The 26847-nt window shown below is 47.0% G+C and overlaps 3 protein-coding genes and 1 long non-coding RNA gene across 5 annotated transcripts; 1 reads left to right on the forward strand and 3 right to left on the reverse strand.

Moving 5' to 3' along the window:
- Window positions 1-302: 302 nt before the first annotated feature.
- Window positions 303-704, forward strand: LOC120675674. The gene is made up of 2 exons (XR_005675442.1): window positions 303-548; window positions 644-704. It is a non-coding gene; the product is annotated as an uncharacterized LOC120675674 (long non-coding RNA).
- Window positions 705-5261: 4557 nt separating this feature from the next.
- LOC120675555 (enoyl-[acyl-carrier-protein] reductase, mitochondrial-like) lies at window positions 5262-8110 on the reverse strand. The gene is made up of 8 exons (XM_039956753.1): window positions 7675-8110; window positions 7447-7590; window positions 7241-7343; window positions 6977-7076; window positions 6505-6581; window positions 6359-6437; window positions 5870-5988; window positions 5262-5732 (listed from the first exon to the last, which is right to left on the reverse strand). The coding sequence occupies exons 1-8, from the start codon at window positions 8063-8065 to the stop codon at window positions 5639-5641; spliced, it is 1107 nt and encodes a 368-aa protein (XP_039812687.1). The 5' UTR covers window positions 8066-8110; the 3' UTR covers window positions 5262-5638.
- Window positions 8111-9097: 987 nt separating this feature from the next.
- Window positions 9098-14095, reverse strand: LOC120673475 (probable chlorophyll(ide) b reductase NYC1, chloroplastic). Of its 2 annotated transcripts, none has more exons than XM_039954317.1 (10): window positions 13428-14095; window positions 12663-12741; window positions 12416-12551; window positions 12104-12178; window positions 11788-11983; window positions 11456-11524; window positions 11185-11324; window positions 10910-11032; window positions 10159-10351; window positions 9098-9777 (listed from the first exon to the last, which is right to left on the reverse strand). In XM_039954317.1, exons 1-10 carry the CDS (start codon window positions 13599-13601, stop codon window positions 9592-9594), a joined length of 1371 nt encoding a protein of 456 aa, XP_039810251.1. In that variant the 5' UTR covers window positions 13602-14095; the 3' UTR covers window positions 9098-9591. The 2 variants fall into 2 exon arrangements, with proteins under 2 accessions (XP_039810251.1, XP_039810250.1); XM_039954316.1 differs by having other exon boundaries at window positions 13643-14089.
- A 6613-nt stretch (window positions 14096-20708) lies between these two features.
- Window positions 20709-22049, reverse strand: LOC120671980 (transcription repressor OFP3-like). The gene has a single exon (XM_039952259.1). It carries the CDS (start codon window positions 21958-21960, stop codon window positions 20926-20928), a length of 1035 nt encoding a protein of 344 aa, XP_039808193.1. The 5' UTR covers window positions 21961-22049; the 3' UTR covers window positions 20709-20925.
- Between the last annotated feature and the right edge of the window lie 4798 nt (window positions 22050-26847).

A 26847-nucleotide genomic window follows, 5' to 3' on the forward strand; every position in this document is an offset into this window, starting at 1 on the left:
GAGTGGTCAAACTTGGTGTCAAAAAAGTCAAACGATCTATAATTTGGAACGGAGAGAGTATATACTGTATTTGGGATCATAAAACTTTTTTAAAAAAACTTTAACCCCTGCTATGCACATAGTATACATCACTGGCGTAGCTAATGGGCTGCACGGGTATGGCTTGGCATACCCTAAGCCCAGCCCAACAAGCAGATTATGAAAAAAAAAATCCCTTCCAGGTTCCAGCCAGAACCAGTACATCCGCTCCCCTCGCGAGGCCGCGCGAGCGCTCGGCCAGCGGCGGCACTTTGCGCCTCGGCTGCTCGGCTCCGGCCTCCGGCGGCCCCGTCCCCGACTCCCCGGCGCCGCGGCGCACCCCATCCCCGGCAGCACTGCTACATCCTCCAGGCCCCGCATCGCCTATTCGCCTCGGGCCCTCGCCCCTCGGCTCCCGCAGGCCGCAGCTCGCACAGTCGCAGGGCGCAGCGGCGCAGCCACTGGCTCCAAGCCGGCCACGCCCGGTGCGGAGGCGCCCAATCCTAGTCAAATCTCGACCCAGATTCTTGGTGAGAGCTTTTTCCCTCCATTCTCTTCTCAATTTTTCCCCAAATCCTTAACCCTAACGTTTCTTTACATGTATTATGTGTTTTGGTTGTTGTAGGATTTGTGAAGTATGAAGAGGGATGGAGACATTGCTTCTATGTTCCGAAAGCATGCTGCAAAAAAACGTGCATCAGTTTCATCTCCTGTGGTGGAAGAGCAAAATCAAGAGCAAGAGCATCAGGAAGAGAGAGTAATTGAAGAAGTTGTTGGTCCTACTCCTACACCACCTCCATCTGTAGAACCAGTTGAAGATGTGTTGCCGTCTCCACCTCCACCGTCACCGCCACCGCCATCACCACCGCCACCGCCGCTGCCGCCATCAGGTTTTGATGTCGATCACCTTCCACATGATCCAGGTGAAAGGTTGCCTATTGCAAGTTATCATCCTAATGATCAAGATGCAATTAGAAGAGTCTATATTCTTAGAGGGGCATTCCAACCTTATGCACATGAGTTTCCAAAACGAAGAATTGGTAATAGAGATCGTAGTTTCACATGCATATGGTTTGCCAAATATAATTGGGTTGAATATAGCATCAAGATGGATTCTGTGTTTTGCTTTGTCTGCTACTTGTTTAGAGAAAAAAAATACAAGGGCAAAGGGTCGGATAAAAAATACTCGGTGGGGCTCCCATTATAGAACCGTGTGCAACATCATTTCTATGTATCCAATAATCCGTGATGTACTCATCACCCTTGGAGAGGATACAACACATAAGGCGGATTGGATAAAAATTCATTTTATGGTTGGAGCATTTGAGTCCTTTGATTTTGTGTTCAGTTTACACTTAATGTTTGTTATTCTTGGATATACAAATGAATTATCTGAGTGTTTGCAAAGAAGAGAACAAGATATTATTCATGCAAGTCGGTTTGATGAGGTTAATATGGAGTTGCTTTCTTGTATGTCTGCCCTCAACCCTTCTAATTCATTTGCATCATTTGATGCACAAAAGGTACGCCGACTTGCTGAATTCTACCCCAAAGACATTTTTGGCTCTGATTTGGTTAGGCTAGAATTGCAACTTGATACTTATATTGATGTCATGAGACATGATGATAGATTCAGTGGTCTGGAAAACCTTGTTGATCTCTCGGTTAAGCTAGTGGAAACAAATAGGCACAATGTTTATGATTTGGTTTACTTGCTTCTCAAAATGGTACTGCTTCTACCGGTGGCGACGGCAAGTATTGAGAGGGCATTTTCTGGTACAGATTTTGTCAAAACCAAACGAAGAAATAAAATGAGTGATGCTCTCTTGGATGATTGTCTTGTCACGTTCATGGAAAGAGATATTTTGAAAGATGTGGATGAAGATGATGTAATCAAGACTTTCATGGCCATTAGAAACCGTAGGCCTCAAAAAAATAGTGTTGTAATCCTATTTAAGCTTGTATCGTTTATATTCCAAACTATTAGTGTGTTGTTTTAAACTATTTGGATTGTAATTTAAGACTTATTATGCTATTTTGTAGTTGTGTACCAAATTGCTATGTAGTTTTAATGAAATTTTACCAAATGTCTAAATAGATTTTACCAGTTTGCATATATTTCGGCTCGGCATACCCTAAACAAAAATTCTAGCTACGCCATTGGTATACATCATCTTTGATGACGTACTACTGAACTGAAGGTTTATTGCTAGTAAGGTGGCATGCGTGGCTTGTCTCCCTCTTTCTTCGGCAGTTTCGTGATGCATGCATGGCTCACGTTAGAGTTTAGACTGTCCAGAGGTGTGTCTGTACATTTTGTTATTATGCGATGAACCCCTCCACCGATTGAGTTTTTTAGAGCTCTAAACTAGAGTATAAGCTGTAGTATCTAAACTTATAAGTAGACACACACCCACTCACACTACACGCAACACCTCCTACAAGTAAGCTAAAAATTACTACAACCTATCCTTCAAAAATGTCTATTCAGTACCAAAATATGGTCGAAAGAAAGCCACCTAAGAAATTAAGGAAATTCCCCAGTGAGCACCGCACGCTCGAGCCAGCGCAACGCGGGCGGGCTGGCTTCCGCACCTGCGAGCCAAGCCAACCAGCCGAGCTAACCCTCGGTCTCCCCTCCACCGATTGAGTTGAGGGCCCACATCGTCCTTGGTTCTATATATTCTCCGCGGCTGGGCTGGTGATAGATATTTTGCTACAGGCAGGCTCCACACAGCACTAAGAGCCCGTTTAGTTACTAAAAATTTTCATCCAAAAAATTTCACCAAATCTTTTGAACACATATATGAAATACTAAATATAATTAAATAATAAAACTAATTACACAGTTTGGATGTACACGACGAGACGAATCTTTTGAGCCTAATTAATGCATGATTAGCCATAATTGCTACAGTAACCCACATGTGCAAATGATGCGGTCAAAGGCCTCAAAAGATTCGTCTCGCGGTTTCCAAGTAAATTCTGAAATTAGTTTTTTAATTAGTGTCCGAAAAACACTCCCGACATCTGGTCAAACATGCGATTTGACATTCAAAAATTTTCGTTTTTGGAACTAAACAGGCTCTAATGGGGTGTTTAGTTGATGAAAATTTTCGGTACAAAAGTCACATCAAATGTTTGACAAGATGTCGGGAGAGATTTTCGGGCACTAATTAAAAAACTAATTTCAGAACTCGCTTGGAAACCGCGAGACGAATCTTTTGAGGTCTTTGACCGCATCATTAGCACATGTGTGTTACTGTAGCACTTATGGCTAATCATGCACTAATTAGGCTCAAAAGATTCGTCTCGTCATGTACATCTAAACTGTGCACTTTATTTTATTTTTTAACTACATTTAATGCTTCATACATGTGTCTAAAGGTGAGGCAAAAATTTTTGGGTGAAAATTTTTGTAACTAAACGGGCTCTAACAATGGGCACTCAGCGCCTGCCTGTGGTCCCAACGATCCCGTTCAACCGTTATAGCAGGAGCCAGTGCTCAGGATAACGACTACTCCTGGCTCTTTCTCATTCCTGTCTGAATAAACTAAGCTAGTGGCATATACTGTATATACTCCTACGTGTTTTCTCTGTAAGAGAGACAACAAAGTGGCAGTAGGTACTACTGTATGTACGTTTAGTGAGCTAGCTGCAATCCTTTTGTGTAGCTGGACGTGGAAATATAAGGAAACGGCCAAAAGCCACGCAGCAGAGTCAACTCTTTTGTGTAGCTGGACGTGGAAATATAAGGAAACGGCCGACCGCAACTTACTGATAATATTTATACATCCAATCTCCTCCGGTTTACGCGATTTCTTTATGTTCTCCCTCCAGTGGTGAGGCGTCTGCATTGGGTCGTTGACAGAGGTTAGTATGTCCCGTGGCCTGTGCATATGTTTACTCTTGCAACGTGCTGAGACAATCTGAAATTCTGAATGCGTATTGATCAGAGTTAATGCTCCATTGTGGTCTTAGTTTGAGATTATGAAGGTTGGCAGGTTTTAGGAGCTGTCATACGGAACTGAGCAGATTGGAGAAGTTGGGGGTATGCAGGCAAGTAATAGCAAGGTTCCAAGCTTCCAACCTCCAATAGTTGCAACTTGAGAGCTAGTGCTCAGGGAAAAGGAAAGAATTGACACCCAACTTCAAAGTACCCGCTCTTACCAACTTGGAAAGAAGAACCCATTTCCACTTTTCCTTATGGGTTGCTGCCGCCCGGACGTTCCAACCGGACGCTCCGGTCCGTCGCAACATCAAAGAATAACGTTTGCAATATAGAAAAATAAATGTATGCAACATAGACAATTATCGTTTGCAACATCAAAAAATGTCGAAAAAGTTATTAGCCATCCGTTGGTGATAAGAAAAAAATCCACCACGCGACGGCTTGACTGGCGGCCCGTGGGGGGCGGCGCCCGGCGCTCGAGCAGAGCAGCTCCACTGTTTGTTGCAGCAGAGAGATAGAGATGCCGCTGCGTTCGGCTGGTTTGGAAGCCTCCAGCGCTACAATATTTCTCTCTCACATCGCTCCAGCTCCAGCCTCCAGCCACCAGCCAGGTAACAGTATTTTTCTCTAACACCACTCCAGCTCCAGCCTCCAGCTCCAGCCCGCCGAACGGTGTGAGGGTCGGTGGATGACTGGGTGGGATCATGGGAAGAAGAGTCTGGAGGGAAGTAGATAGGGGAGTGAAAAACAGCAGCAGGTGGTGGGTGGGCATCGGACGTTCTATCCCTTTATCCCTAGCATTACCATTTGATACGAGGTTTAATTGTTAGTACCAGTAAGCTGACAAGTCTACGCATGGGGTCGATGGGCAGCGGCGCACCACAAGACCCAGGAGGCATGTATGAGAGAGATGAACGATGAGAGAGGAGGCATGTATGAATTAAACCCAAACTAATCCTCATGACAATCTGTCCTCCTGGAGAACTCTTGCTCTGATCCACAATTCCCTGCTACCCAATCCCCAGTTCCCTTTCTAGCTAACAGTTTATTGCTGATAAGCTGGCATGCACGGCTTGTTGTTCGGATCCTCGCTCCCTTTCTTCGGCAGCTTCAGCTTTCGATATATATATATATATATATGATGCTCACGTAGTCACCTTCCACTGTACGTCCAGGTGTTTCTGTCATGTTATGTGATTGGAAGGATGGATACATGCATCGATTGAGGATAGGCACATCCTTGTATGTTCTCCGCTGATATTTTGCTGCAAGCTCCACACAGCACTAACAATGGCCACTCCGGTTCCTATCACTAACAAAACGATTGATATACTCTTACAAACAAATCTCTGTTAAATTCATATTAACCATCAGCCTAAACATATGCTGCAGATAGCGTATTTCAAAAACAAAAATACTTTAACGCACAACCCATGTGTACAACTACATCTCGTGGTAATTCACTCACTTGGCCCCTTCATTGCAATGAAAGATTGATGAACTCGCTCGGACAGGAATCTAGCTAACCTGCCGAAGACAGAGCAGCCTTTTTCTTTACAAAACTCCCAAGTCGCTCTTCCTAATACTTGACATAACCAACTGTAGGAATGCACCCATCAATGGGAGGGATACTTTGATGATCCCTGTAGCCTCACCTCATCTTTCATCTCAGAACCTCATAACTTGCTTTGGCTGGCTTCCATGTTTGCCCAGGGCCTTCTCCAGAGCCAAGCTGAACTCACCGAATGGAATAGCCTCCATCCTGCATGCAAATTAACGTTCCAAAAGATCCATCATTTCTGTCTTCATGCCTCATACAACAATATCCTCCAAATGAAAGGGCATGTTAAAAAGATCAACTGCAATCCAATAAGAGTAGAATGATATCACATCACATACTCATATTTGAGTTTGCCTTCATGCACCAGGCCCAAGAGGTAGTCTATCATTGTTCTGCAATCCTCTGCCTTATCTGAGTTCATCCACCTCTGTAGCCAGAACCCTCGCAGGGAAATATCCTTTCAAAGTGTTGCACCATGTTAAGTAACTTACCGGCATAAGGGTTATATTATAACCAATGGGAAATCAATACAACCATCCTGGAGGAAACCATCAAATAGTTTGATTGTCTTAACATGCTATAAATTCAGTACTAGTTTCTTTTCATTCCCATCTAATGAGAGATAGGGGCGTAATACTAGTTTCTTTTCATTCCCATCTAATGAGAGATAGGGGCGTAATCCAGATGTGACTGTTTTGACGCAGAAACAATGCTTGCATGGACTATGCACTTTACAGTTAGCATTAAAAAATTTAAGATGGCATAACGGTACTATATAGTGCAAAACTGGGAAGCACAATTTCACAAGCAGGGTCTGGTGTACAGACCTTAAAAATGAAATATGAAGTAGGAATAGTGACAGGTCGCTTGGACATTCCACCATATGTCACCATGGTGCCTCCTTGCCTAAAGAACAAAGGTTATGGTTATGCATGAAATAAACATTCTAACTTTGTCAAATTCAACACGTGACCTCAGAAACTTGAGTAGCAGAGAAGCAGCATTTCCTCCAACGCAGTTAAATCCCAATGCAGGTTCCGGTAAAGCACCCTAACGTCACACAAAATAAAACATTATTAAATAGATAATGGATTGGTTCACTTGAAACAAGCCTCTTTCTTATACATGAACAAACTGGAAGTTGTATGCCAGTATAAGGCAGTAATAGCACAAGCAGCAAAAAAACAGACACACACACAAAAAAAAAACAATGAGTTCTTGGTTCATTGCTGCATTAGTAGAACTAATCTAAACTGTATTTGCCAACATCAGATTGTAACCTTCCTGAGTTGGGAAAAAGTCTGTTTTCAGTTGTCTCAAGCAAAGAATTTCAATTTTTACCAGACAACGCATGGATTTTGTGAAGAATTGGCAAGTAAACAAAAATATTAGCTGACAGGTCAAGGATGATCAGTAATTTGATAAAGCAGGTAGTGAAGCAGCACCAGCAAGCTCTTGACATTCTTCATGTCTAGCTGAGATTCCATGAACACCTCATCTGCACCAAGTAGTTTGAGTTTATCTTTTGCTTCCTCTGAGCCCGGCCTAAATCAATTCAGGTAGACTACTTAATAAATAAAGCAACAAAGTGAGCCCAGAAGATAGGTAAATAATTTCAGAGGGAGCATAAGAAAACTGTCACAATCGTATAGAAAGGCAAGACAGCAACAGAATCCCTGATATCTATTGTTTTGAGAAAGAGGAGTTACCTGTCCCTTATAATGTTGATTGTGTGAATTCCATGTACCTTGGCAAGCTGAATCACGCACTGGCCGACAATGCTGGTAGCGCCATTCTGGACAATGGCATCACCTGAGAGTGGAGATTGAAGGCCATGAGTATTCTGGGGAGGGAGGAGGAAAGTAGCTAGCTACACTAGCAGGCATGGATGAAGCAAGTTTAAAGAGCTGAGCACCAGGATTGAGTTTCACAAAGTCTTGGAGCATCCTGAGCGCGGTCAAGGGGTTCACGGTGACGGTGGCGGCGTATTCCATGGGCACATCGCTGCGGACCTTGTGCCACACACTCTCGTGCTTGACGATGTAGGTCTGCCATGTCCCTGCAGGAGGACAAATTCAGTGGCCTCGTCCCTGATTGCAACTCCACTCCAGCTCCAGCAGCGACACTAAGCAAGAGGGGTTACCGAAAGAGGGAGGGGATGGTATGACCCAATCGCCGGGGGAGAGCGGGGCGGTGACGGCGGGGCCGAGGGCGTGGACCTGGCCCACCCCCTCATACCCCGCGACGGCGCCAGGGAGCGGGGGCCTGACGGGGTAGACGCCCTCGATGCGGTTGATGTCGGAGGGGTTGATGGGGGCGGCCAGCATCCGGACGCAGACGTCGCGGTCCCCGAGATGGACGGGCGGCACATCCACCACCCTGAGCACCTGGTCGGGGGCACCGTGCTCGTCGTAGAGCACGGCCTTGGACGGCGGCGAGACGAGGGACGGGGCGGTGGAGAAGTGGCAGCGGGAGGCGCAGCGGCGGCGGAGAATCTGCAACATCGGCGGAAGCAACCGGGACGGCGGCGCCATTATCGCTCGGAGTCACTTGGCTTCGCGTCGCTTCTCCTCTCCTCTGTGCTCTTCCTTCCTCCCCTCCAAAAAAGAAAAGAAAACGATGGCGGAAGCCCAGCCCAGCCCAATAATATATATGTTTTCTCCTCGTCCTTGGAAGCGCAGCAGACTCTGGAACGTGAGAGCTAGGGTTGAAATCCCGTCCCAACCGGCTCCGTTTACCGTTTAAACCGACCGTAAACCGTTTCTGCGAAAAAATTGGAAAATGGGAAAACGGGCTGGAACGGGAACAGGAACGGTTGGGGTGTTTTCCCGACCGTTTTCACGGTTCCCGTTTTCAGTCGGGAAAATTCTCGCGGGAATTCCCGTATTTGTCGTAGTCGGCTGTGTTACCTGTGTTGGAAACGTGAATTGTTGTTTGCATGTGTTCCAACGTGAATTGTGAATTCGTGATTCACTTTACCTGTGTTTCTTAGTTATACGTGTTTCCATGTTATTTATGCATAGTTGTAATTATTTTATCGAGTTAAATGTTTGAAGTGGTTGTATGTATTTTCCCGTTTTGAGTTATCGATTCCCGATCGTAATCGGCATGCTCCCGACCGATTGATTCCGTTCCCGATATCCCGTAATACCGATTTCGTTTTCCCGTCCGATTTTCCCGTCCGATTTTCCCGTCCAAAAAATACAGTTGCAGGAACGGTTGAGGGGTTTTCCCGACCGTTTTCATCCCTAGTGAGAGCACTAGTATTGCTCAGGGAAAGGAAAGAATTGACACCCAACTTCAAAGTGCCCGCTCTTATCAACTTGGAAGAAGAACCCGTTTCCACTTTCCCTTTTAGGGGAGTTGCCAAGGCATCATGCATGCATGGCACACAATCTATGCATAGCATCATCCCACATTCCCACCCGTAGTAGTACTATACACTTTACCATCGATATATGTCTGCAGATTTTCTATAAATATTGTTACTCGCTGTGGTACCTCTCCCTGCAGCTGTAAACTGCAGCAATTCTTTATCAACTCACAAACCAGAGTGCAAATTCAAGTCATTGCAAGCCAGCCTTTATAAGCCATGACTCAGGGCAACCTAAAAGTAAAAGATGACATGCATACACACCTGACATCTCATGATTCTGAGTTCTGACCCATGACTCAAGTTATATATACTCTAGTGCTAAGGGAACAAGTGGCGATCAGAGAGTTACAATAATTAAATAAGCATGCCCGAGCAGGCAAGAACTTTTATCGACTCTGATCGTGCTCACTTTCTCATACATGTTCTTAAAAGTCACAGATCACAGACTAGCTTACAGAAGTGGGAATGCCCACAAAACAAATTCTATTTACCCTTTTTCTGAGAACATGGTTAGCCAAGCCTTAAATGGTGAGAGAGGAAGCAGCTGCTGATCTCCCTTGCACCTATCTACATTTGTGGGTTCATCTTCTTCCCCATTCACAAGTGTTGTGTCATATGCCTTCTGATAATAGAACGCCTTTGGTGAAAATAAATTTGGAGTATCTAGGTTGGCAACTCTGGGGATCATGTGCCTGGAAGAGGTCCACCTGAGCTGGAAAGAATTATGAATGCACAGACCACAGAGAGCGAGAATACGGAAACCCATGTGTTTTCCGTGTACATCTCCATGGCATCGGTGAAAGAGAAGCGTGCTCGGCTTTCAGCCCAGTTGCGGATTCGATCAGCCTCGGCTGCATATACTGCTCTTCCCTGTAATGGATAGATGATTGATCATATAACTCCGAGCATAATAACAGCAAAAATATAAATTTGAACACTGCCAAATTCAGCAAAAGAGAATAAAAAACACCAAAACTATAACATGTCAAAATGACAACCAGAAAGGATGGAAACAAAAAAAACTAATGTCAATCCAATGGAAAGAAAGATCAAACATTCTTTCTTTAGACATTTAGCTCAGCTGTAGAACTCAATGTTCTAGCTTTAGAAATGTAAATCTAAGAAGCACAAGAACTAAATGTTCTGAGTTCCATTTTTCCAAGTAAATACAATGGGTGAACAATGACACTATTGAACTAAAGCTAAATCTAAGTGTATGTTAGGTAGTATGAAATAAGTAAATCTGTGTACCTCATCATCAAACCACCGCCCCCTTCGAACCCATGCAGTAACCAAGGCCAGCAAGATCCTTGGTGGTGTCAAGTAGTTGATTGCCTTTCCACTTCCTTTAACAACTCTCATCCTTGGAACCAATGTCCTAGCTACTGTTTCTGGAAGTTCGCATATTAAATTGAACATCTGTTTATTTCTGAGGGATGAACCACTGCAAAGAAACAGGTAATCAGTGAAGAAGAGTAAACATGATCCTGGCAGACAACAGTAAGAGGGTCGATCAGATCATATTTGAAGAGTGGCAAATAAGTAACACACATTTCGCCAAGTAGACAAGTGGTAATTAATAAGGCCATGTTTGATCTTTCTGCTATTAAGTTAGTTATGAATATCATAACCCAAACATACCTCATCAATTAATTGTACATACACGGAAACAGTGAATTAATCTAGTTATAGAATAGTTTATTTTACAGCACCAAACCATGGAATCTGTGATGAGGTAATCTAAGCAGCATCTACACAACTTCGTGTTTAATATGTTGTGTATGTATGCAAGGAAGCACCTAAATCAAGCATTGTTTTGCAATTGTTACACAAAACTCTGCACTTTAGACATCGTGAACACTTGCGCCATGTCAAATGCAATATAAGTACTTATCAGACAACCAATATATACAGAGTTCATAGTGAGCTTTATAACTTATAAGTCATATCATGACAGCTGATATGTGAGTAACTTAAAATTTTATGAGTATGGAGAAGTTACCTCAAAAGAAGGTCTGTGAGGACCATACCAGGAGAGGCAGTGTGCACTCCAACTTTTGATCTTCTGCTTTCCTTCAGAAGTGATGATTGGAACTGTCTCAGTCCACATTTAGTTGAACCATAGCTACAAATTTGGGTTCAGCATCAGATTTAGCTCCAGCACACAAGGAATTCCAACACAACACAGTTTTGGCTAACAAGAAAAAAATAGCACAACATTTATACAGTATAGGCTAATACCAAAGCAACCGATTATTAGAAATTTAAGGTCCTTACACAGCTGTCAGTGGTGTACTTGATCCTCCAGAACCTGCTCCATCCATGTTGAATATATGGCCTCCCTTGTCTTGGTATTGCATGACATTCATGGCTTCTCTGGTGCACAGCAGAGACCCAACTAGGTTTGTTGAGACGATCTGTAACAACATGAAGTAGTTCAGAACAAATTAAAAGAAGGAAATAAGATATCATGGTTACACCAAGTCTGCTGATCAATGATACATGCAACATCATAGTGGAAGGCAACAGAATATAACAATAAACAGACCTGAGTAATGTCATCATCAGAAAAAGTTACCAGTGGCCTAAAACCTTTATTTGTGCCCGCATTATTGATCTGTACATAAGATTGAAGGATAATTAGTAAATATATATTATTCTTTGATCTAACCATAGCACCATACAGGAACACGAAAAGTGGGGACCACAGAATTTATCTTATGGTCATCATATACAGTATGTTGCACAACTGATATAAAGAATGGAAATTCAATAGCCATGCACAATCCAGTTTTGGACTAGCCATTCAGTTCAACAAATACAAAAGGTAGGGCAAATAAGATATAGATTTAAGCTACAGAACTGTAAAGAATCACCTACCCAAATGTCAACTGAGCCAAGCTCATTAATAGCAAAATTCACTAACTTCTTCACATCTTCAGGTTTACAGACATCAGAAGCTGTACCAACAACCTTGGCATGAGATAAAGTTTTCCTTTCTTTCTTTTTGGCGACTGATAAGCCCTCCTGAATGTTCTCTTCAAGTTCTTTGATAGTCTGAAGAACTGATTCAGGACTGTCTTCACAAAAAGAAAATATTTAAAACTAGGACAAAGCATAAGACACCATAAGAAATATGTAAATGCAGATTTATAGAACTAGACTAAAGTTTAAGCACCATGATCACGAAAATCACCTTCGTGAAGTAATAACAACCCGGTCTCCTGAAAGAAGAAACTCACGAGCAAGTGCTTTTCCTAACCCTCTTGTGCTGGAGGATTAAAAAAACAATGTAAATGTTAATCACCAAATATTACAGTAGCTTTGACAGTTTTCTGTTTCTAAGAGACATTGTTTGTTATTTAGAATATGCTACACAATGATTTCCAATAAAAAAGAAAACATATACAAGTCAAGTCAAGAGATAAGAGAAAAATGAACACACTGCATATTACTTCCTAGCAAAATATTCAGAAGGCATGTTAAAATAAGGGTGCAAATAAGCTACCTTCCAGTTATGACGACATTGCGAGGTCCAGCTTTGCAGTGTTCCTCTAGAACACTGTTTGTACCTATCATTGTACCGATAATCACCCCACCAAGCCAGCTGTACCAAATTAGTTCATTCATTTGGCTGTCTCCACCTAAAAAGAATAGTCTGACTAAGTAAACGGAAGTCCAGAAAAGGTATGCGAAATGAAAACAAAGGTATAATGTATAAAGCAAAGGCAATGCAGCACAAGAGTCTGACAAACCTGATAGCTGAAATCCGACCCCGAGTACAACACCACTGCTCATCATAGTGATAACATATTTTCCTAGCTGAGTAGCAACCTGAAATGGTGAAGGAAATAAGCGAACATAGAGGGAGGACACCCTAATGCAGAAGAAAAGTAAGGTCTAACAGAATTGTGATCTCTATTGCTGGTATACAACATGACTCGTGATCAACAGGGTCCATTGCAAGCATGAATCATATGTCTGGATTCTGGACTGTTTGACAGGCTAAGAAGTGAGTAGGCACAATGCATGCACTCTAGCAGTAGCAACATATAACAAAGCACTGCTCGCTCATGCTGCCCCAATTTGATACTCCGAAGGCACTTTGGTTTGAATCAGCAAACACTGGTACATGGTTAGACTATTCTAACCAGCGCATCTTTGAGTTGCAGACCATTTCTGCTGAGAATGAATGAAATGAAGGATATGGAAATCAGTGTAGAAATTTATCTCCAATTTCAATTTAGGCTTGTGGCTTGTGATGAAAAAAAAAACTAATTTGCAAAGGGCGCCCCCCACATGTGCAATCGTGCAGTGTATGCCCTTCAAGATTAACACATGCTATAGAGCCAACACTAGAGTAGTGTAGGCCTCTATCCCTGCCTTTGCAAGGAGGTGGAGTATTACACATGGATTGGACATTGGAGCCACCAATAGTTGTAAATCAGAGTCAATCATCGAACACCCTATGGTCAGGTAGTAACCAGGATGCGGACCAGATTGGAGGTCAGTTTTAGCACCTGTTGGGGAGGGAGGGGCACCTGTGCCGTGCAGGCACAAGGAAGCGAACTTGGCCACGGGCATTCAACTAGCCGATCATCCATCGGGTGTTGAAACCAGCAAACAGATGCCAAAGCTAACAGTACATGTACTGTACGCGTACTGCGTCGGCCAAGGGCGAGAGGGCTCATCATGAATGAATGAATGAATGAATGAATGGAGCTCGGTGCCTCACCGAGAAGAAGATCTCCTCCGCCTTCTCCACGGCGCGCTGGTACTCTCCCCCGTACGCCTCCGCGGCGGCCGAGCGGGAGCCCGCGAGCCCCTGGATCGCGGCCTTGAGCTTGTACAGCGGCCCCTTCTTCCTGCGGTTCGGCGACGCGGGCGGGTCGGTGCCGCCCCCGTCAGCCTCCTGCTTGAACGCGCGGCAGCGCAGGAGCGGCGGGCGGCGGGAGGAGGTGGAGGGCGGCTCGGGCGGCGAGCGGCGGAGGCGGGCGTGGGAGGAGAGGTGGACGACCGCGGCGGCGGCGGCCATGGCGCCGCGGCGAGGTGGATAAGGAAGGATTCGGCGATCTCCCCCCGTCTCGCTGGGCGCCGCCTGCTCACTCGTTGCGTGTCGCGTAGGTGCGCGCTCCTCACCTTTTGGCGTGTTTGTGGTGGCGTCCAATGATTTTCCGGAGGGGCGCGTGCCCTGCACTTCAACAGTGAATAAATAAATAATCAGCAGGCAATTTTTGCAGGAAGGACCCTGGTATATTATGATAGGCCTGTACAACTTTTCTTTCAAAAAATAGAACAATGAACATATTTTTCCGCACAATAGTTGTAATGAAAATTACAGGTACCAAACACACCGTTGGACCAGCAGCAGACGAAAACGTTGGCAGCGATGGAGGGGTGAGGCGGGGATTTCTCTTTATTTTCAAGAAAAATGGGGTATAATCCTCTAAATTGTCATGAAATGTAAACGTCTAACGCCAGTTTCAGTGGGAAGTGTTATCGCATGGTTACCAAAAGTATAAACTAAATAACTGATACGGAAGAGTGTCATGGTGATGACACCTCTCCCTCGTATCTCATGATACTCCATCTTCTCTCTTCTACTATGTCAGCTAATTTAATACTCATGACATTTTTATAACATTCTAATTAAAACTGGCTTAAGTAACCTGGTAGTATAGTGGAACAACAGCGTCGATGGTAGCCCTCAAGTCTCCTTTTTAGGAAAATGGCACTTTAGTTCACTAATCGGCAACATGATTAGAACCGAGGTCGAGTAACTCGAACTAGTAGAGTTGGCTATTTTTGTGACATCATCGCAGTAGATCTCAGGGGCACGTTCGAAACTTGTGAGAAGGGCACGGTGGTGATTTCAATTTCATTCAAGGTAGGAATGGTCGGTGGTCCTGTGCGAAACGGCAGAATGGCCGGGAATCGTGCGAATCCTACTACCGTTGTACTACTCCAGTAGTCGTACCATGTTGGCAAGCAACGAGGTGGCCACACGCTGGAGCAACCTCATCCCGCGGCGGATAGGCGCCACGTGGCCGGCCTTTGACTCTTCTGTCTACTCCTCCCTACTAGTCCCCGCTTTGCTGGGTTGGGTCCTTGTCCCACAGATGGGTCCGGCCCATCAAGCGAGCGAATTGCTGCTGCAGCTTGCGCCATTGATCTCTCTCAGTGGATTGGATTGGATATTTCCTCTTTGTCACGGCCTGCAAAATATCTCAGCATCCTCGAAAAAGAGAGGAATAAGTATCTCAGCTTCCATCGTGACGGCACTATTCTTTTTACCAGCAGTGACCTTTCTTTCTTTCTGTTCCTAAATATCAGAGGTTTCTTTTCAAAAAAATAAATAAATATCAGAGGCAGATCCGACCGATATTTCAAGCAGCAAAACCTCCAGCACATATTTATATCTAGATTCATAGCAACAATAATATATCTAAATAATTTAGAACGGAGGGAATGATGATAACTCCATCAGATTTGGGGTATTATATTAATGTTTGCTGAATTCTTTTAATCTTGTGTCCGTAAACAGAGGTGAAAGCACGCAGTACGATTACGGGCCAGAGGAAACGCGTGCACGGAACTCCCGGCAGGGCGGGCGAGGCTTCCACGGAAAAGCAATGCAGGCGTGTCCGGAGGGAGATGCATGTTTCGGCACGCATGCGCATTGTAAGCTGCTGACTTGGATGCCCGTCTTCTGGTCCCTGGACTCATGTGCACTCAACCAACCGCTATCTTTCTTTGTGGATCGTTATTGGGTTTGCCAGGGATGGGCCACGATCTGAGCCCATGTAGAGAGCCCAGCACAACCACAGGACAATGCAGGATCTCTGCGGACCTAATCACCGGCCCGTATATCTGGCAGCTGGACCCCACACTCGCTCCTTCCCCGTCGCCACTCGCCAGCCAAGCAACCAGCAGCGGCCGTGCGTGATGTGTCTGCGGGCCTGCGGGGGAGCTAGTGCGCCTGCCGGAAGGGCAGCGAGCGCAGAGGAGAGGAGAGTGGAGCCGAGAGTACGAGACGACGAGCCAGCGGAGCGCCGGCCAGGCCAGGTCGACGACGGCCGGGCCGACCAGCAAGATGCGTGAGCCCGTGACGCGCGCGGCTCCCGATGAGCTACCTAGCCGAGCAAGAGGCCAGGCAAGAGCAAATGCAAATTGAAGGCGCGCTCCATCCGAGTTGCTTGCCGATGTCTCTTGCAGTTGCAGCAGCATCAGCAGGCAGGCGGCAGAATGTGAGAGCATTTACTGCTTGCAGATCGCATTCGCTCGACCCGCATCCGTGGTCCGGCGGAAGGGCGCCCTTGTTCGTTTTCCCTGGGGTGGTCCCAGCCGCCCATCAACGAGTGACTTCTTTTTCGAACGCACACTGCCACTGTCAAGTACACTACTAGTACGTACGTAGTCCACTCTAATCTATCTGCGAGTAAGAAGTTGGTTCATTTGCAGTTGTTCTAATAATTAAGCTGCTAAACCTGACAATTCGTACAATGCATTTTTTTGCGGCATCATGTTTAGATCCAAAATTTAAACTTTCACAAGAATCAAAATTTTACACCATCTAAACAAGATCTCGATTTCGAAGCGCTTCGAGTTCAAACACGCTCGTGTCAGTGTCAGGAGGTCGGGGCTGCTGCGGCGGCCTCGACAGGCTTTGCGCGCAAGCAAACTTAGCACAGGGTTTAAAAAACCGACCGGTCCGGTCAAATCGCCGCCCTCCGGTAGCAATTTATCGGACCGGTTTGACCGGAAACCGGTTGAATTCAAATCCAAATTTAAAAGCACATGTGTAACTGGTTCCGACCGGTGTACCGACCGGTTTGACCGTTTTACCAGTCCGGTCTGACCGGTTACCGGTGTTTTAACTAAAAAATCCGACGGTTTAAAAGTGGTTTCCCGGTTTGACCGGTTTACCGGCCGCCATATGCGGTGGGACTTAATGGGCTGGCCCATTTTTTCTTTTTCTTTTTTTGATTTAACTTCATATGCCCGCAAACTATACTAAATGGACGAATTTTTGAAAAAATTTGACATCATTAGATTCGTCGCACCTTGAAGTATTTTTTAAGAATTTTTTTAAACATTTTTATTTTTTTTAATTTAAATTTGAATTTTAAATTTGGACCGGTTTAGTACCGGCCCAAACCGAAACCGAGCCGGACCGGTTTAACCGGTAACCGGTCAAACCGGACCGGTTCCCACCGGTTTAGTTAACCCTGACGCAGCAACGCCGTCGACGGTCGATCGCTCCCTCCATACCCACCACCGGCGCGCCGTGGCAGGAGGCTTTGCCTTTGCGCATGCATTCCGGTACAGACTGCAGACCACCGCCGGGCGTCGCGGCCGTTTCGCGAGGCCGCGCCGTCGCTGACTGCCTGCCCTGCCCTGCTGGCGCCGCCGCAGCGACGAGATCCCGGACTCCCGGATGGCGTCTAGCGCCGCTAGCCGCCTATGTACTACTCCCTCCATTCACTTTTGATAGATATATTTTAAAAACTCAAATGTTCACAAATGATAGCTATATTTGCTAATGGCATGGGCTGTGGCAATAAATAGCACTGGTAACGAGGAGTTTCCAGTTAAAGTATTGGAGGACCAACAAAAAAGTCCGTGTTGTATTTATTATATGATAAGTAAAGTTGTTTTCCTTGGTCATTGTGTCAAGATGAAATATAGCTATCAAAAGTGAACGGAGGGAGTACTAACTAGGACTCTAGGAGTAGGCGCCTGCTGTTGCATGCATCGCATCCGCAGCTTCCTGAATCCTGCAACCTCCCCAATTACTGCGGTTTGCTGCCTCCCACTCCTAGCACTGTTCCTTGCCTGCCTCTGCTGGCTCCTGGCGGCTGCTGCTGCTGCCGCCGCCCTGTCGACCGATCTCCATCTCACGAACGTACTGTAGTGTGCTTCGTAGCGCTACAGCGCGTCAGTACAAGTTCGCATGCATGATGCATGGCATACGTACGGACGTACGTACGTACTTGTGTACAAATAAATACAGATGCAAACGCAGGGGACACAGAAGGCTCCGAGGAGCATTGTTCAAACGTACTCTTTCCTTTGAAACAAGACAGCACGTAGCAGCACAGCACGAGGGGCGACACAGTGGTTTGCGACCGGCCGGCCGGGCAGGCATGGCAAAACTGCATGCATGCACAGCCATCAGCCATGGCCGCCATGGCTGTTGACGCCTACAAGAGAAACAGTCGAAAAGCCATGCACACGCACCGATCGAGAGGTGCCCCTGGCCGGCCGGGTGACATTTCAATTCGGACATCGGCCAGAGTGAGCGAGCGAGTGGCGCATCATCATGCGTGCATGATAGAACGCGCGCGCGTGCATGGAGACCAAAAGGCTAGCGACCGCCGGTCCGTCCATGGGTCGCCTTTCTCCAGGCTCCGGCCGGCCGCTTTTCCTCCGACAGCGGAAGGTGGTGTGGTGGACGACGACGACACGTCCACGCAGTGCATGCGTCGACCCAGCAGACTTGTGCTCCGGCGGCGAGGGAGGCGATGGATCCAAACCCAACACTGCTCCGGCGCGCGACACGTCCATCCAGGTCAAAGACGAACAGCCTTTTTGCTTGACTTACTACCACACTAACCACTAAATTATCTGCAGTTAGCTTGCTTTATATCTTTATGGGGCATATATTCTATAGGAGTACTGTATACACAGTAGACTTTCTAACTGCATTTAGTCCATATATATATATATATATATATATATATATATATATTGGAGCATTAATAATTATATACTGCTTGTCAAACAATAGTACAGTTGCGGCCTTTCTGCTCGACAAGTGAGACTAGATTGCCGTTGATCGCTACGTACCAAGATACCACCTTTTGGCGCCTCGAGCAGATGTGATGTGATGCCGATGCTGGAAAAGTAGCTAGCCAAGGCCTGGCCGGGGCATTATATTCAAATCAAAACTGCCCGTTTTAAGCTGTAAAACTTGAGCGTTATGCATGGCGCGCAATACTGATGCAAGCTGCCCCAACGTATACAGCAGTGTATATCTGAGTATCACATCAGGTACTGGCTCTATATACCTTTTTCTTACTACTAGTGTACTATAGTTAGGGGTGGTAATGACTATGGCTCTAGTGACCTCTTCATAGCCCAACAAAGCTCTTAAATTATTTAGTTCAAAATTATATAAGATTAGAGTCCGGCCCTTAGATTTTCTAGTTCAAAATATTGGGCCCTTTACCACCCCTAACTATAGTACACACTTCACGGTACCTAATAAACACCAGGAGTGATGAAGAAAGATACAGCAGATGGGCGTGGCATTCGGGTCCTTGTCTCCGCCTCTGCATCTAACAAGAAACGAACAAGGCTTAAGTAGTTCAGTAGTGATGCCACTATAATAGTACGTACCATTTCTTCAGCGGAAGAAGCACTGCCCCACAAACCTAATCCCAACCTGCTCCCTCGAGGAAACAAGACGCTTCCATTAGCATGGTTTGGAGAATGCGCCAAGGCGCTCGCTGTCAACCTGCTTTTTTTCAAACTTCAAATGCAAAATCTACTACTACAGTACTACCATGCACCCCGTCTGCTGCTACTGTATATTCTATAGGCGCTCATGAGTAGATAGAGCCTTTCCAGCTCCATGCTTGGACGCACTATTCTATACTTGTTGGAGAAAGGCGAGGCCCCTGCTTCCGAGGTTATTCATTCCAACGTACCGCCGCTGCTCGTATATATCTAGAAGCACCTTTGCTTGCGATCTGAGTGCACATCTGATCTACCACCTTTGCTTGTGAATTGAGACCTGGGCAGGGGTGAAAAGCCAGGCAGGCAGCAAGCAGAAAAGGCCCAAATCCCAAGCTAGTGATGTCCTCATAGAGGAGGAGGAAGGCAAGGCAAGGCAATACTCTACTGCTATCTTCCATTCCTTTTTCCCATTGACCTCTACCTCTTGTGTAACAGCCACGGTCCAAATTCGAGTCTTTTGAGGAGGCTTAGCTTGTGTATGCGCAGCAGCCAGAATGTCCATACATGTAGTGCTCGCAGGAGAATTTATGGCGATCGCCTTTACTGAATCGTTTGAAATTCTTATCAGCATGTGACTGGCGGCATATGGCCCTTGGAATATTATAGGGGTTTGGTTGGTTGTTTGGCAGCATGTCTCGTTTTTCAGCATGTATAGGAATGCAGTTGTATGCTCTACTCTGAAACTGAAGTGGCTGGGTTTGCCGCAGATTTAAGTGCCCTTTTGACAGGTAGCCACTGTCAGTATATGCTGAACTTGACCTTACATTACTTGTCCAGCTGAAAGTATTCTTAGTTTAACCTTCTTCACTGCATACTTCTAACAGATTTGAATGGAAAACAATTTGTAATGGCGGCACTTGTGACACATATAAAGGTGTCGCGCATAACACAGTACTGATCGGTCCGTTTTCAAATTTCACTCGACAAGCCCTCACCACGCAACCAATAGTTGCATGCCGACACAAATGTGACACAAGCTCGATCGAGTACATTGTGTCTATGTGTCCTTGTCATCATCATCTCTAAAAGTCCAAATGATTGTCCCCGAAGGAAAATCAAACGCAGGCACCACAGGTCGTCAGTCAGGTACAGGCACAGCACCTCTAGCTAGGAGCTACTAGGCACTAGCTACCAGACAAAACCATGACGCTGCTAGCTCTCAGACTCTCAGCGGTCAGTCAATCCAAATCCACTTCCAAATCTGAAGCTACCTGAGGATCACACAGCACCAGTACGAAGAAGCTAAGCTGTCATCATCTACTAAAATTCACATCAAAATCAATACCGAATGCATCAAGAATTCTTAGATTAATCACGTACGCGAACAGTAGCAAATCACACAGCAAACTCAACACATTATAGATATATAGAGCGTCTACATTTATCCGCGATCGATCGACGTGCATGATATGATTAATCAAGAAGCAGATTCTTAACAATGCATGCAGGCTTATTGATGATGATGAGGCTGCAGGTTAGGCAGCTAGCTAGGCGGCGCTAGCCGTCGTGAACGACGACCCAGATGTCGGAGAAGGCCTGCAGGATGACGGGGTGGTGTCGCGGCGCGTTGAGGGAGAGGTAGGAGCGCAGCAGGCGCTCCATGTCCTGCGCGCCGAAGAGCTGCCGCCCCACGATCATCTCCACCATGGAGGACCGGAAGTCGGCGTAGGGGTCCCGCGACCGCTTCACCACCGCGAAGCCCTTGCGCACCTGCTCCTCCGCCGCGCACACGACCGGGCGGAACCCGTCCCGGACGCCGCACGTGTCGCAGGCGCCGCTCGCCGCGCGGCGGTGGCGCCTGCCGGCGGCCTGCTGGCCCCGCTGCTGCTTCGGGGGTTTGGGCGGCGGCTTGCTAGTAATGCAAGAGGCGGCTGCGGGGGGCTTGGTCTTCTTCTTCTTCTTCTTGCTGGTGTAGAACTCGGAGGAGTCGGAGGAGAAGCTCCGCGAGGAGCAGAAGAATGTCTCCGCCGACTCGCCTGTCAATTTCTCGGTGGCCCCGCCGCGGCCGGCGAGGTCCTCGGCGTCGCTGCTGAAGACGTCGCTGTGGGCGTCGTCGTCCGAGGTGCTGAAGCCGTAGGGGTTGGAGAGCAGCTTCGTCTTCATTTTGTCGCTGCTGTTATTATTCTTGCCGCCGAGGCGGTACTCGCGCGGGCTCTTGTCCTTGGCGCTGGCGTTGGCCTCCAGCAGCGGCGCCCCTGCGCGGCGGTTGAGGCGGTCGACGGCGGTGGAGAAGGACTCGGTGCGGGCGACGAGCGCCGGCGCGAGGACGTCGCGGCGGGACGAGGCGAGGAAGGAGTCCCGGGCGACGGCGGCGTCGGCGGCGAGGAGCGCGCGGCTGGAGGAGCACGCGGAGGCCGGCGGCGGCGCCTTGGGGGTGGTGGACGGCGCGCCGGCTGGGGCGACAGCGGCGGAGGAGGAGCAGGCGGAGGCGGTGGTGTTGCAGGTGGAGCGGAGCAGCGAGGCCGGGCGGAACATCCGGGCCAGGCGGTCCCGGAGGCGGCTGCTGCTCCTCCCTCCCCCGCCGTGATCCATAGCCGGCGCTGCTGGTTTGGTTATGCTGTTGTCTCTTAGTCTTAGCCTTAGGAGGAGGAGCACCAATGTCCAGTGGCGATGGCGAGTGTGAAACTGAAATACACTTATATAGCTAGCTCGAGAGGGATGAGTGCGTAGGGACATGGCTGATCCTGCATGCTGACAGGGATAATTACTAACTTAGGATAATCTGACTGATAGAGATTTTATTTGCGATTACTTACTGTAGCTTGCGATTACGCCGTGACGACGCTTGAATGAAATAAATAATAATGCTAATAATCATTCGTGATGATGATGAGGGCAACGGCACGGCACGGACAGCCGCGCCGATCGATCGGGGCCCGCCGACGCCGACGGCACAGACACGAAACATGTGCATGCGCGCCCCGGCTCCGTAGCGCCCGCTTGCTTTGTTGGTGCCCGGTCGGGTCGTCCACGACGCGGATCAAGCCTTGTTGGTCCCGGCCGCCGCGCGCGACCTCGCCCGCCGGTCAATCCAATCTGGCGTGGGCGTCGGTCGCGTGCCCGAGGAGCACCAACAGTGGAGATACTGATGCTGATGCAGATGCATTATTCATCCTAGTTTCCTGGGGCCGGCACACCGTACCGTACCAACATGTGCTGTGCTGTGCACGGCCGAATTGAATCATACTCCGTATATAGATAGGCGATTCCCATCAGTAAATGCCTAGTATCATTCATAAATATACTCCTTCCCATCCCTCGACAGCTCAGTAAATGCATGCGTACGTGCTTATTGTCCTAGTGCTCCTCCACCCTTCACCTACTGTACCTAGTACTCCCTCCTTCCCTGTTTATAAGGCATACACGTATATCAAGATTCAAACCTTGTCATCTTTGATCAATAATTTGACTATTAAATTTTTATTTTTATAATACAAATTTCATATGATTGGATTCATAATCAAATATATTTTACAATGATTATAAATTTATAATCAAAAGTGATATAATATATGATAAATAAATGGTCAAAGTGTTGTTTAGAAGACCGTGTCATGTTCCACCATGCCTTATAAACGGGGAAGGAGGGAGTAAGTTTTATGGGTTGCTTGCGTCATCAACTGGGAGGAGGAATGTGCCTTGCTTCTCTTCAATTATTTCAAAAAAATAAAAAGCATGTCCTAACGAAATGGTAAATGAGGCTCGGCACTTGGCAATTATAGTATATAGAGAGCTTCTCAATTGCTTCCATCCATCCACATGCATACTGACATACAGTCCCTGTGCTTGCTGATAACAAGAAATGCTTTGGGCTCCGTAATTTTGAAATGGATGGCCTCATTATATATTGCCGTCCCCTGCCTCTCCTCCGGCTAGGATGCATGGATGTTTCCAAGGCCTTTCTTCGCCTTCCCCTCCTCTGCCTCTGTTGCTCTGCTCTGCTCCGAGCCTCTGATCCATCTGCCTCATCCACCACCATCCTTTACTCATCTCTGCCATGCACTTTGTGCCGCTGCAGCTAGCTGCATGCACAAAGAACAAATAATTGAATTACTTGCACCTCAGAAATCAAACCCTTCAAATTCATGCCCAACAATGCATGATACATGGCGCGCTACACGTACATGATCATCAGAGCATATGTATAGTACATGGCTAGCTCCACGACGTACGTACATAATCCCATCCAGTAATCAACACAACAATAAACACTAGCTAGAAATATAGTGCATGGAGCCTGCGCTCTGTCGCAACCTTCCCACGAACAAGAAAACCTGGAGCAAAATGCAGGTAGTCGTTCGTAGTGCAGCAGCTAGAAGCAATGCAGCATGCCAGCATGCAATGCGTCGTCGTTGGAGCTGCGTGCAGTGCATGTATTGGGCAATGATAGCCGCTGCATCCGGCTTGTCCGGCGTTTGGTTACGGGTCCCTCTCGCAGCGTTACTGTACAAGAGACAGCAGATCGCTACACGTCCTTGTCCTCCTCTTTAAACCTGCAGCCTGCATATATAGCTAGCTACCTACCCGGCCTTTTCTCATCGATGCAGCCAGGCAGCAGCATTAGTCAGAGACGATGTCGTCGATATGGTATGGGGTGGCTCCCCATCCATCATCCCTGATGCCTCCCCTCCCTATGGATCGGATAGGCTACCCTCCATCTGCATGCATTGCGCAGGTCGATCTCCTAGTGCCATAGCGAGCCACCACCTACTAGGCTACTACCAGCACCATCATCTATCGACCGTCTAGCTAGACGAGGAGCTATCTATCATTATATTCATTCAATTCAAAGGACGAACGACGGCATGCAATTGCAAAGGGGGACAACACTGCAGCGTCGTATGCTAGCTTATTGTAGCTACTACCTCTAGCTAGTATGTGCATGATTTCACATCGTCCATGCATCATGTAGAGTATACTACTCCCTCCTTCCTCGTTTATAAGGCGCACACACGCATATCAAAATTCAAACATTTATATCTTTGACCAATAATTTAACTATTAATTTTTAATTTTTATAATGTAAATTTTATATGATTGGATTCGTCATCAAATATAGTTTACAATGATTATAAATTTATAATCATAAGTGATATAATATATGACAAATAAATGGTCAAAGTATTGTTTGGAAGACCATGCCATGTTCCACCGTGCCTTATAAACGAGGAAGGAGGGAGTATATGATAAGGTTTAATTTGTTCGTTCTTTGTCCGAAATTAATTAACATTAGTTAAACCAGGATATATAGACAACATCCATATATGGTGCATGGACCACTATACAAAGTCACTTATATTGCGTCTGTGGTATATCTGTCCACATCAGAAATGTGGGCTCACGCGTCTCTAATGAATCACAGTTATTATGTCTTTTTTGTACTATTTTACATAGTGCAACCCGCCAACATGCAATAGACTTATTGTCAACAGGGTGCAAAGAGACAGGAAGCAGGAGTTCTCGGAGATCAGCTCGGTTTGGACCCATGCATGTGTGGTGATCCTATAATTTCTGAGCATATGTTGCGCATTGAATTCGAAACTACTGTTGACAATAAGTCTATTTGGAAATATCAAATCACCTGCAGGCAGGCAGCCGGCCTGTTTGCAGGGCCCTTTTGCCTCTATAGTCGCTTTCAGGCTCCTTGATCTTGGTCCTCCGTCCCCAACAGGGTCAACAGCACCTGCGACTGTTCGTGTTCCCGGCCTAGCTACGTGGTCTCATCTCACGAGGCCCTGTAGCTGCAAGCAGTGCCGATCGACGGATCGAGGAGGAGAAGCTCATGGGCATCATGTGCACATGAACTGATATGTACTCCGATCAGGCCCTGCACATCATCATGTACAGTACATACAGTGGCACGTGCTCGATCTCCGGTGTGCATGACCGACCGAACGAGCTGAGCTGTCCACCTGCTTCCATCCATGATCCAGAAGGCAAGCAGCAACAAGCTCATCGTCTGATCTCTGTTGGACGATCGGATCGGAGGGTACGATGATGTGGCAGTTGACACTTCACTGGCGGCTGGTGATGGAGCTGATGACTGCTGAGTTGATGTGAGCTATGCTGCTCGAGTGGAGTTGCTTTTTTGTACGAGCTAGCGCCAACACGTACATGCATGCGGGTGATGGGTGCATGGAGGTGTAGTGGAAGAACACCGTACCGCCATGCACGCACACCGTACCGGAAGAACAGTGGACGAAACATGGCGTTGTTCTTCTCTGTTCGCGCACTTCCTCTCTTGTGTGGGTCCCTCGTAAGCTAGCTGTTCAAACAAAGAGGGCGTGGACGTGGCTTCGCAAAAAAATTCTCGGAAAAAATAACTATTTACATGTTGCAAACCACATGCGGCATGCGGCTGTCATTTCTCATGAATATATGGATGTAGCTTTCGTGGTAACTAACTTTTATAAAGCTGATTGGCGCTTTTTAATTATTGTACAGGCTGAAGCATGTAGACGAAGGCCCAGTGCAAAATATTAAGATATATAGGCTCCTAGTAGCCTAGTAAAATTAAACAATATCTTACTCGGTTCGGTGTCTTGGTGCTGTGCAGGCGCACAAAGAGGGCGGAGGTTGGAGGGATAAGGTCCTGACCCTAAGCCTGAGGTGCTGACCGCAGTAGCTGCAGCGCGGCAGTGGCGTCTAGACTGCTATAGTCGTGATCCGTGGGCATCTCAGGACTCGTGTCTGGCGACCGGTGATGATGCATGAGTCGACACCATGACAGTGACCGCCAGGTGCGAGTTCGCTCCACTCCGTGAGGCACGAGTGTCAGGAGGCGAAGCCGCGTCGGTGTTACCTTCGGAGTCGATGATTGAGTCGAGCGCCGCCGCGGACAATCGGAAATACAATGTGACTTCTGGGTGTAATTTGGACCTCGTTTTGCTACGAATTAGACTGCAAATTCACGAAACTAAAGCCTCTTATATTACTATACATAAGGCCAGTATACTTTATATTTTAGGACCCTTCAAATTCAAATTTAGGGCCCTACGCTGTCGCACGACCTGCACGTCCAAGAACACCCATGTGCAGAGGGACGGATGATAAGTCTAGTGGTCTCTCTCACTCCGCTGCTCTCCTAGGATAGTAGGCGGAGGGCGGAGGCCGGAGCCGGAGGGGATGATCCATCCATCCATCCATGCCAGGGGACGACGACGGCGACGGAGCGGTGTGCGGGTGCGGCCGCCTCGAGAAGGGCGAAGAAAGAAAATCCAGGTGCCGCTACGGTTTTGGTTACGTTGGGGACTACTGGACTGCTGGCTGGCGTTGGATTCCCCCGGCCGGAACCGGAAGCACGCACCTACCTATATATTCTGGCGGCGCAAGTGGTGAAGCGAATGATGAACTCCCGAACAACCATCGCATCTTCGTGGGCTTGACTTTGGCGTGCTGCAAGCATCGTCGTATCCTCCA

This window comes from Panicum virgatum, chromosome 5N (genome assembly GCF_016808335.1).
Source record: "Panicum virgatum strain AP13 chromosome 5N, P.virgatum_v5, whole genome shotgun sequence".
Classification (NCBI taxonomy): domain Eukaryota; kingdom Viridiplantae; phylum Streptophyta; class Magnoliopsida; order Poales; family Poaceae; genus Panicum; species Panicum virgatum.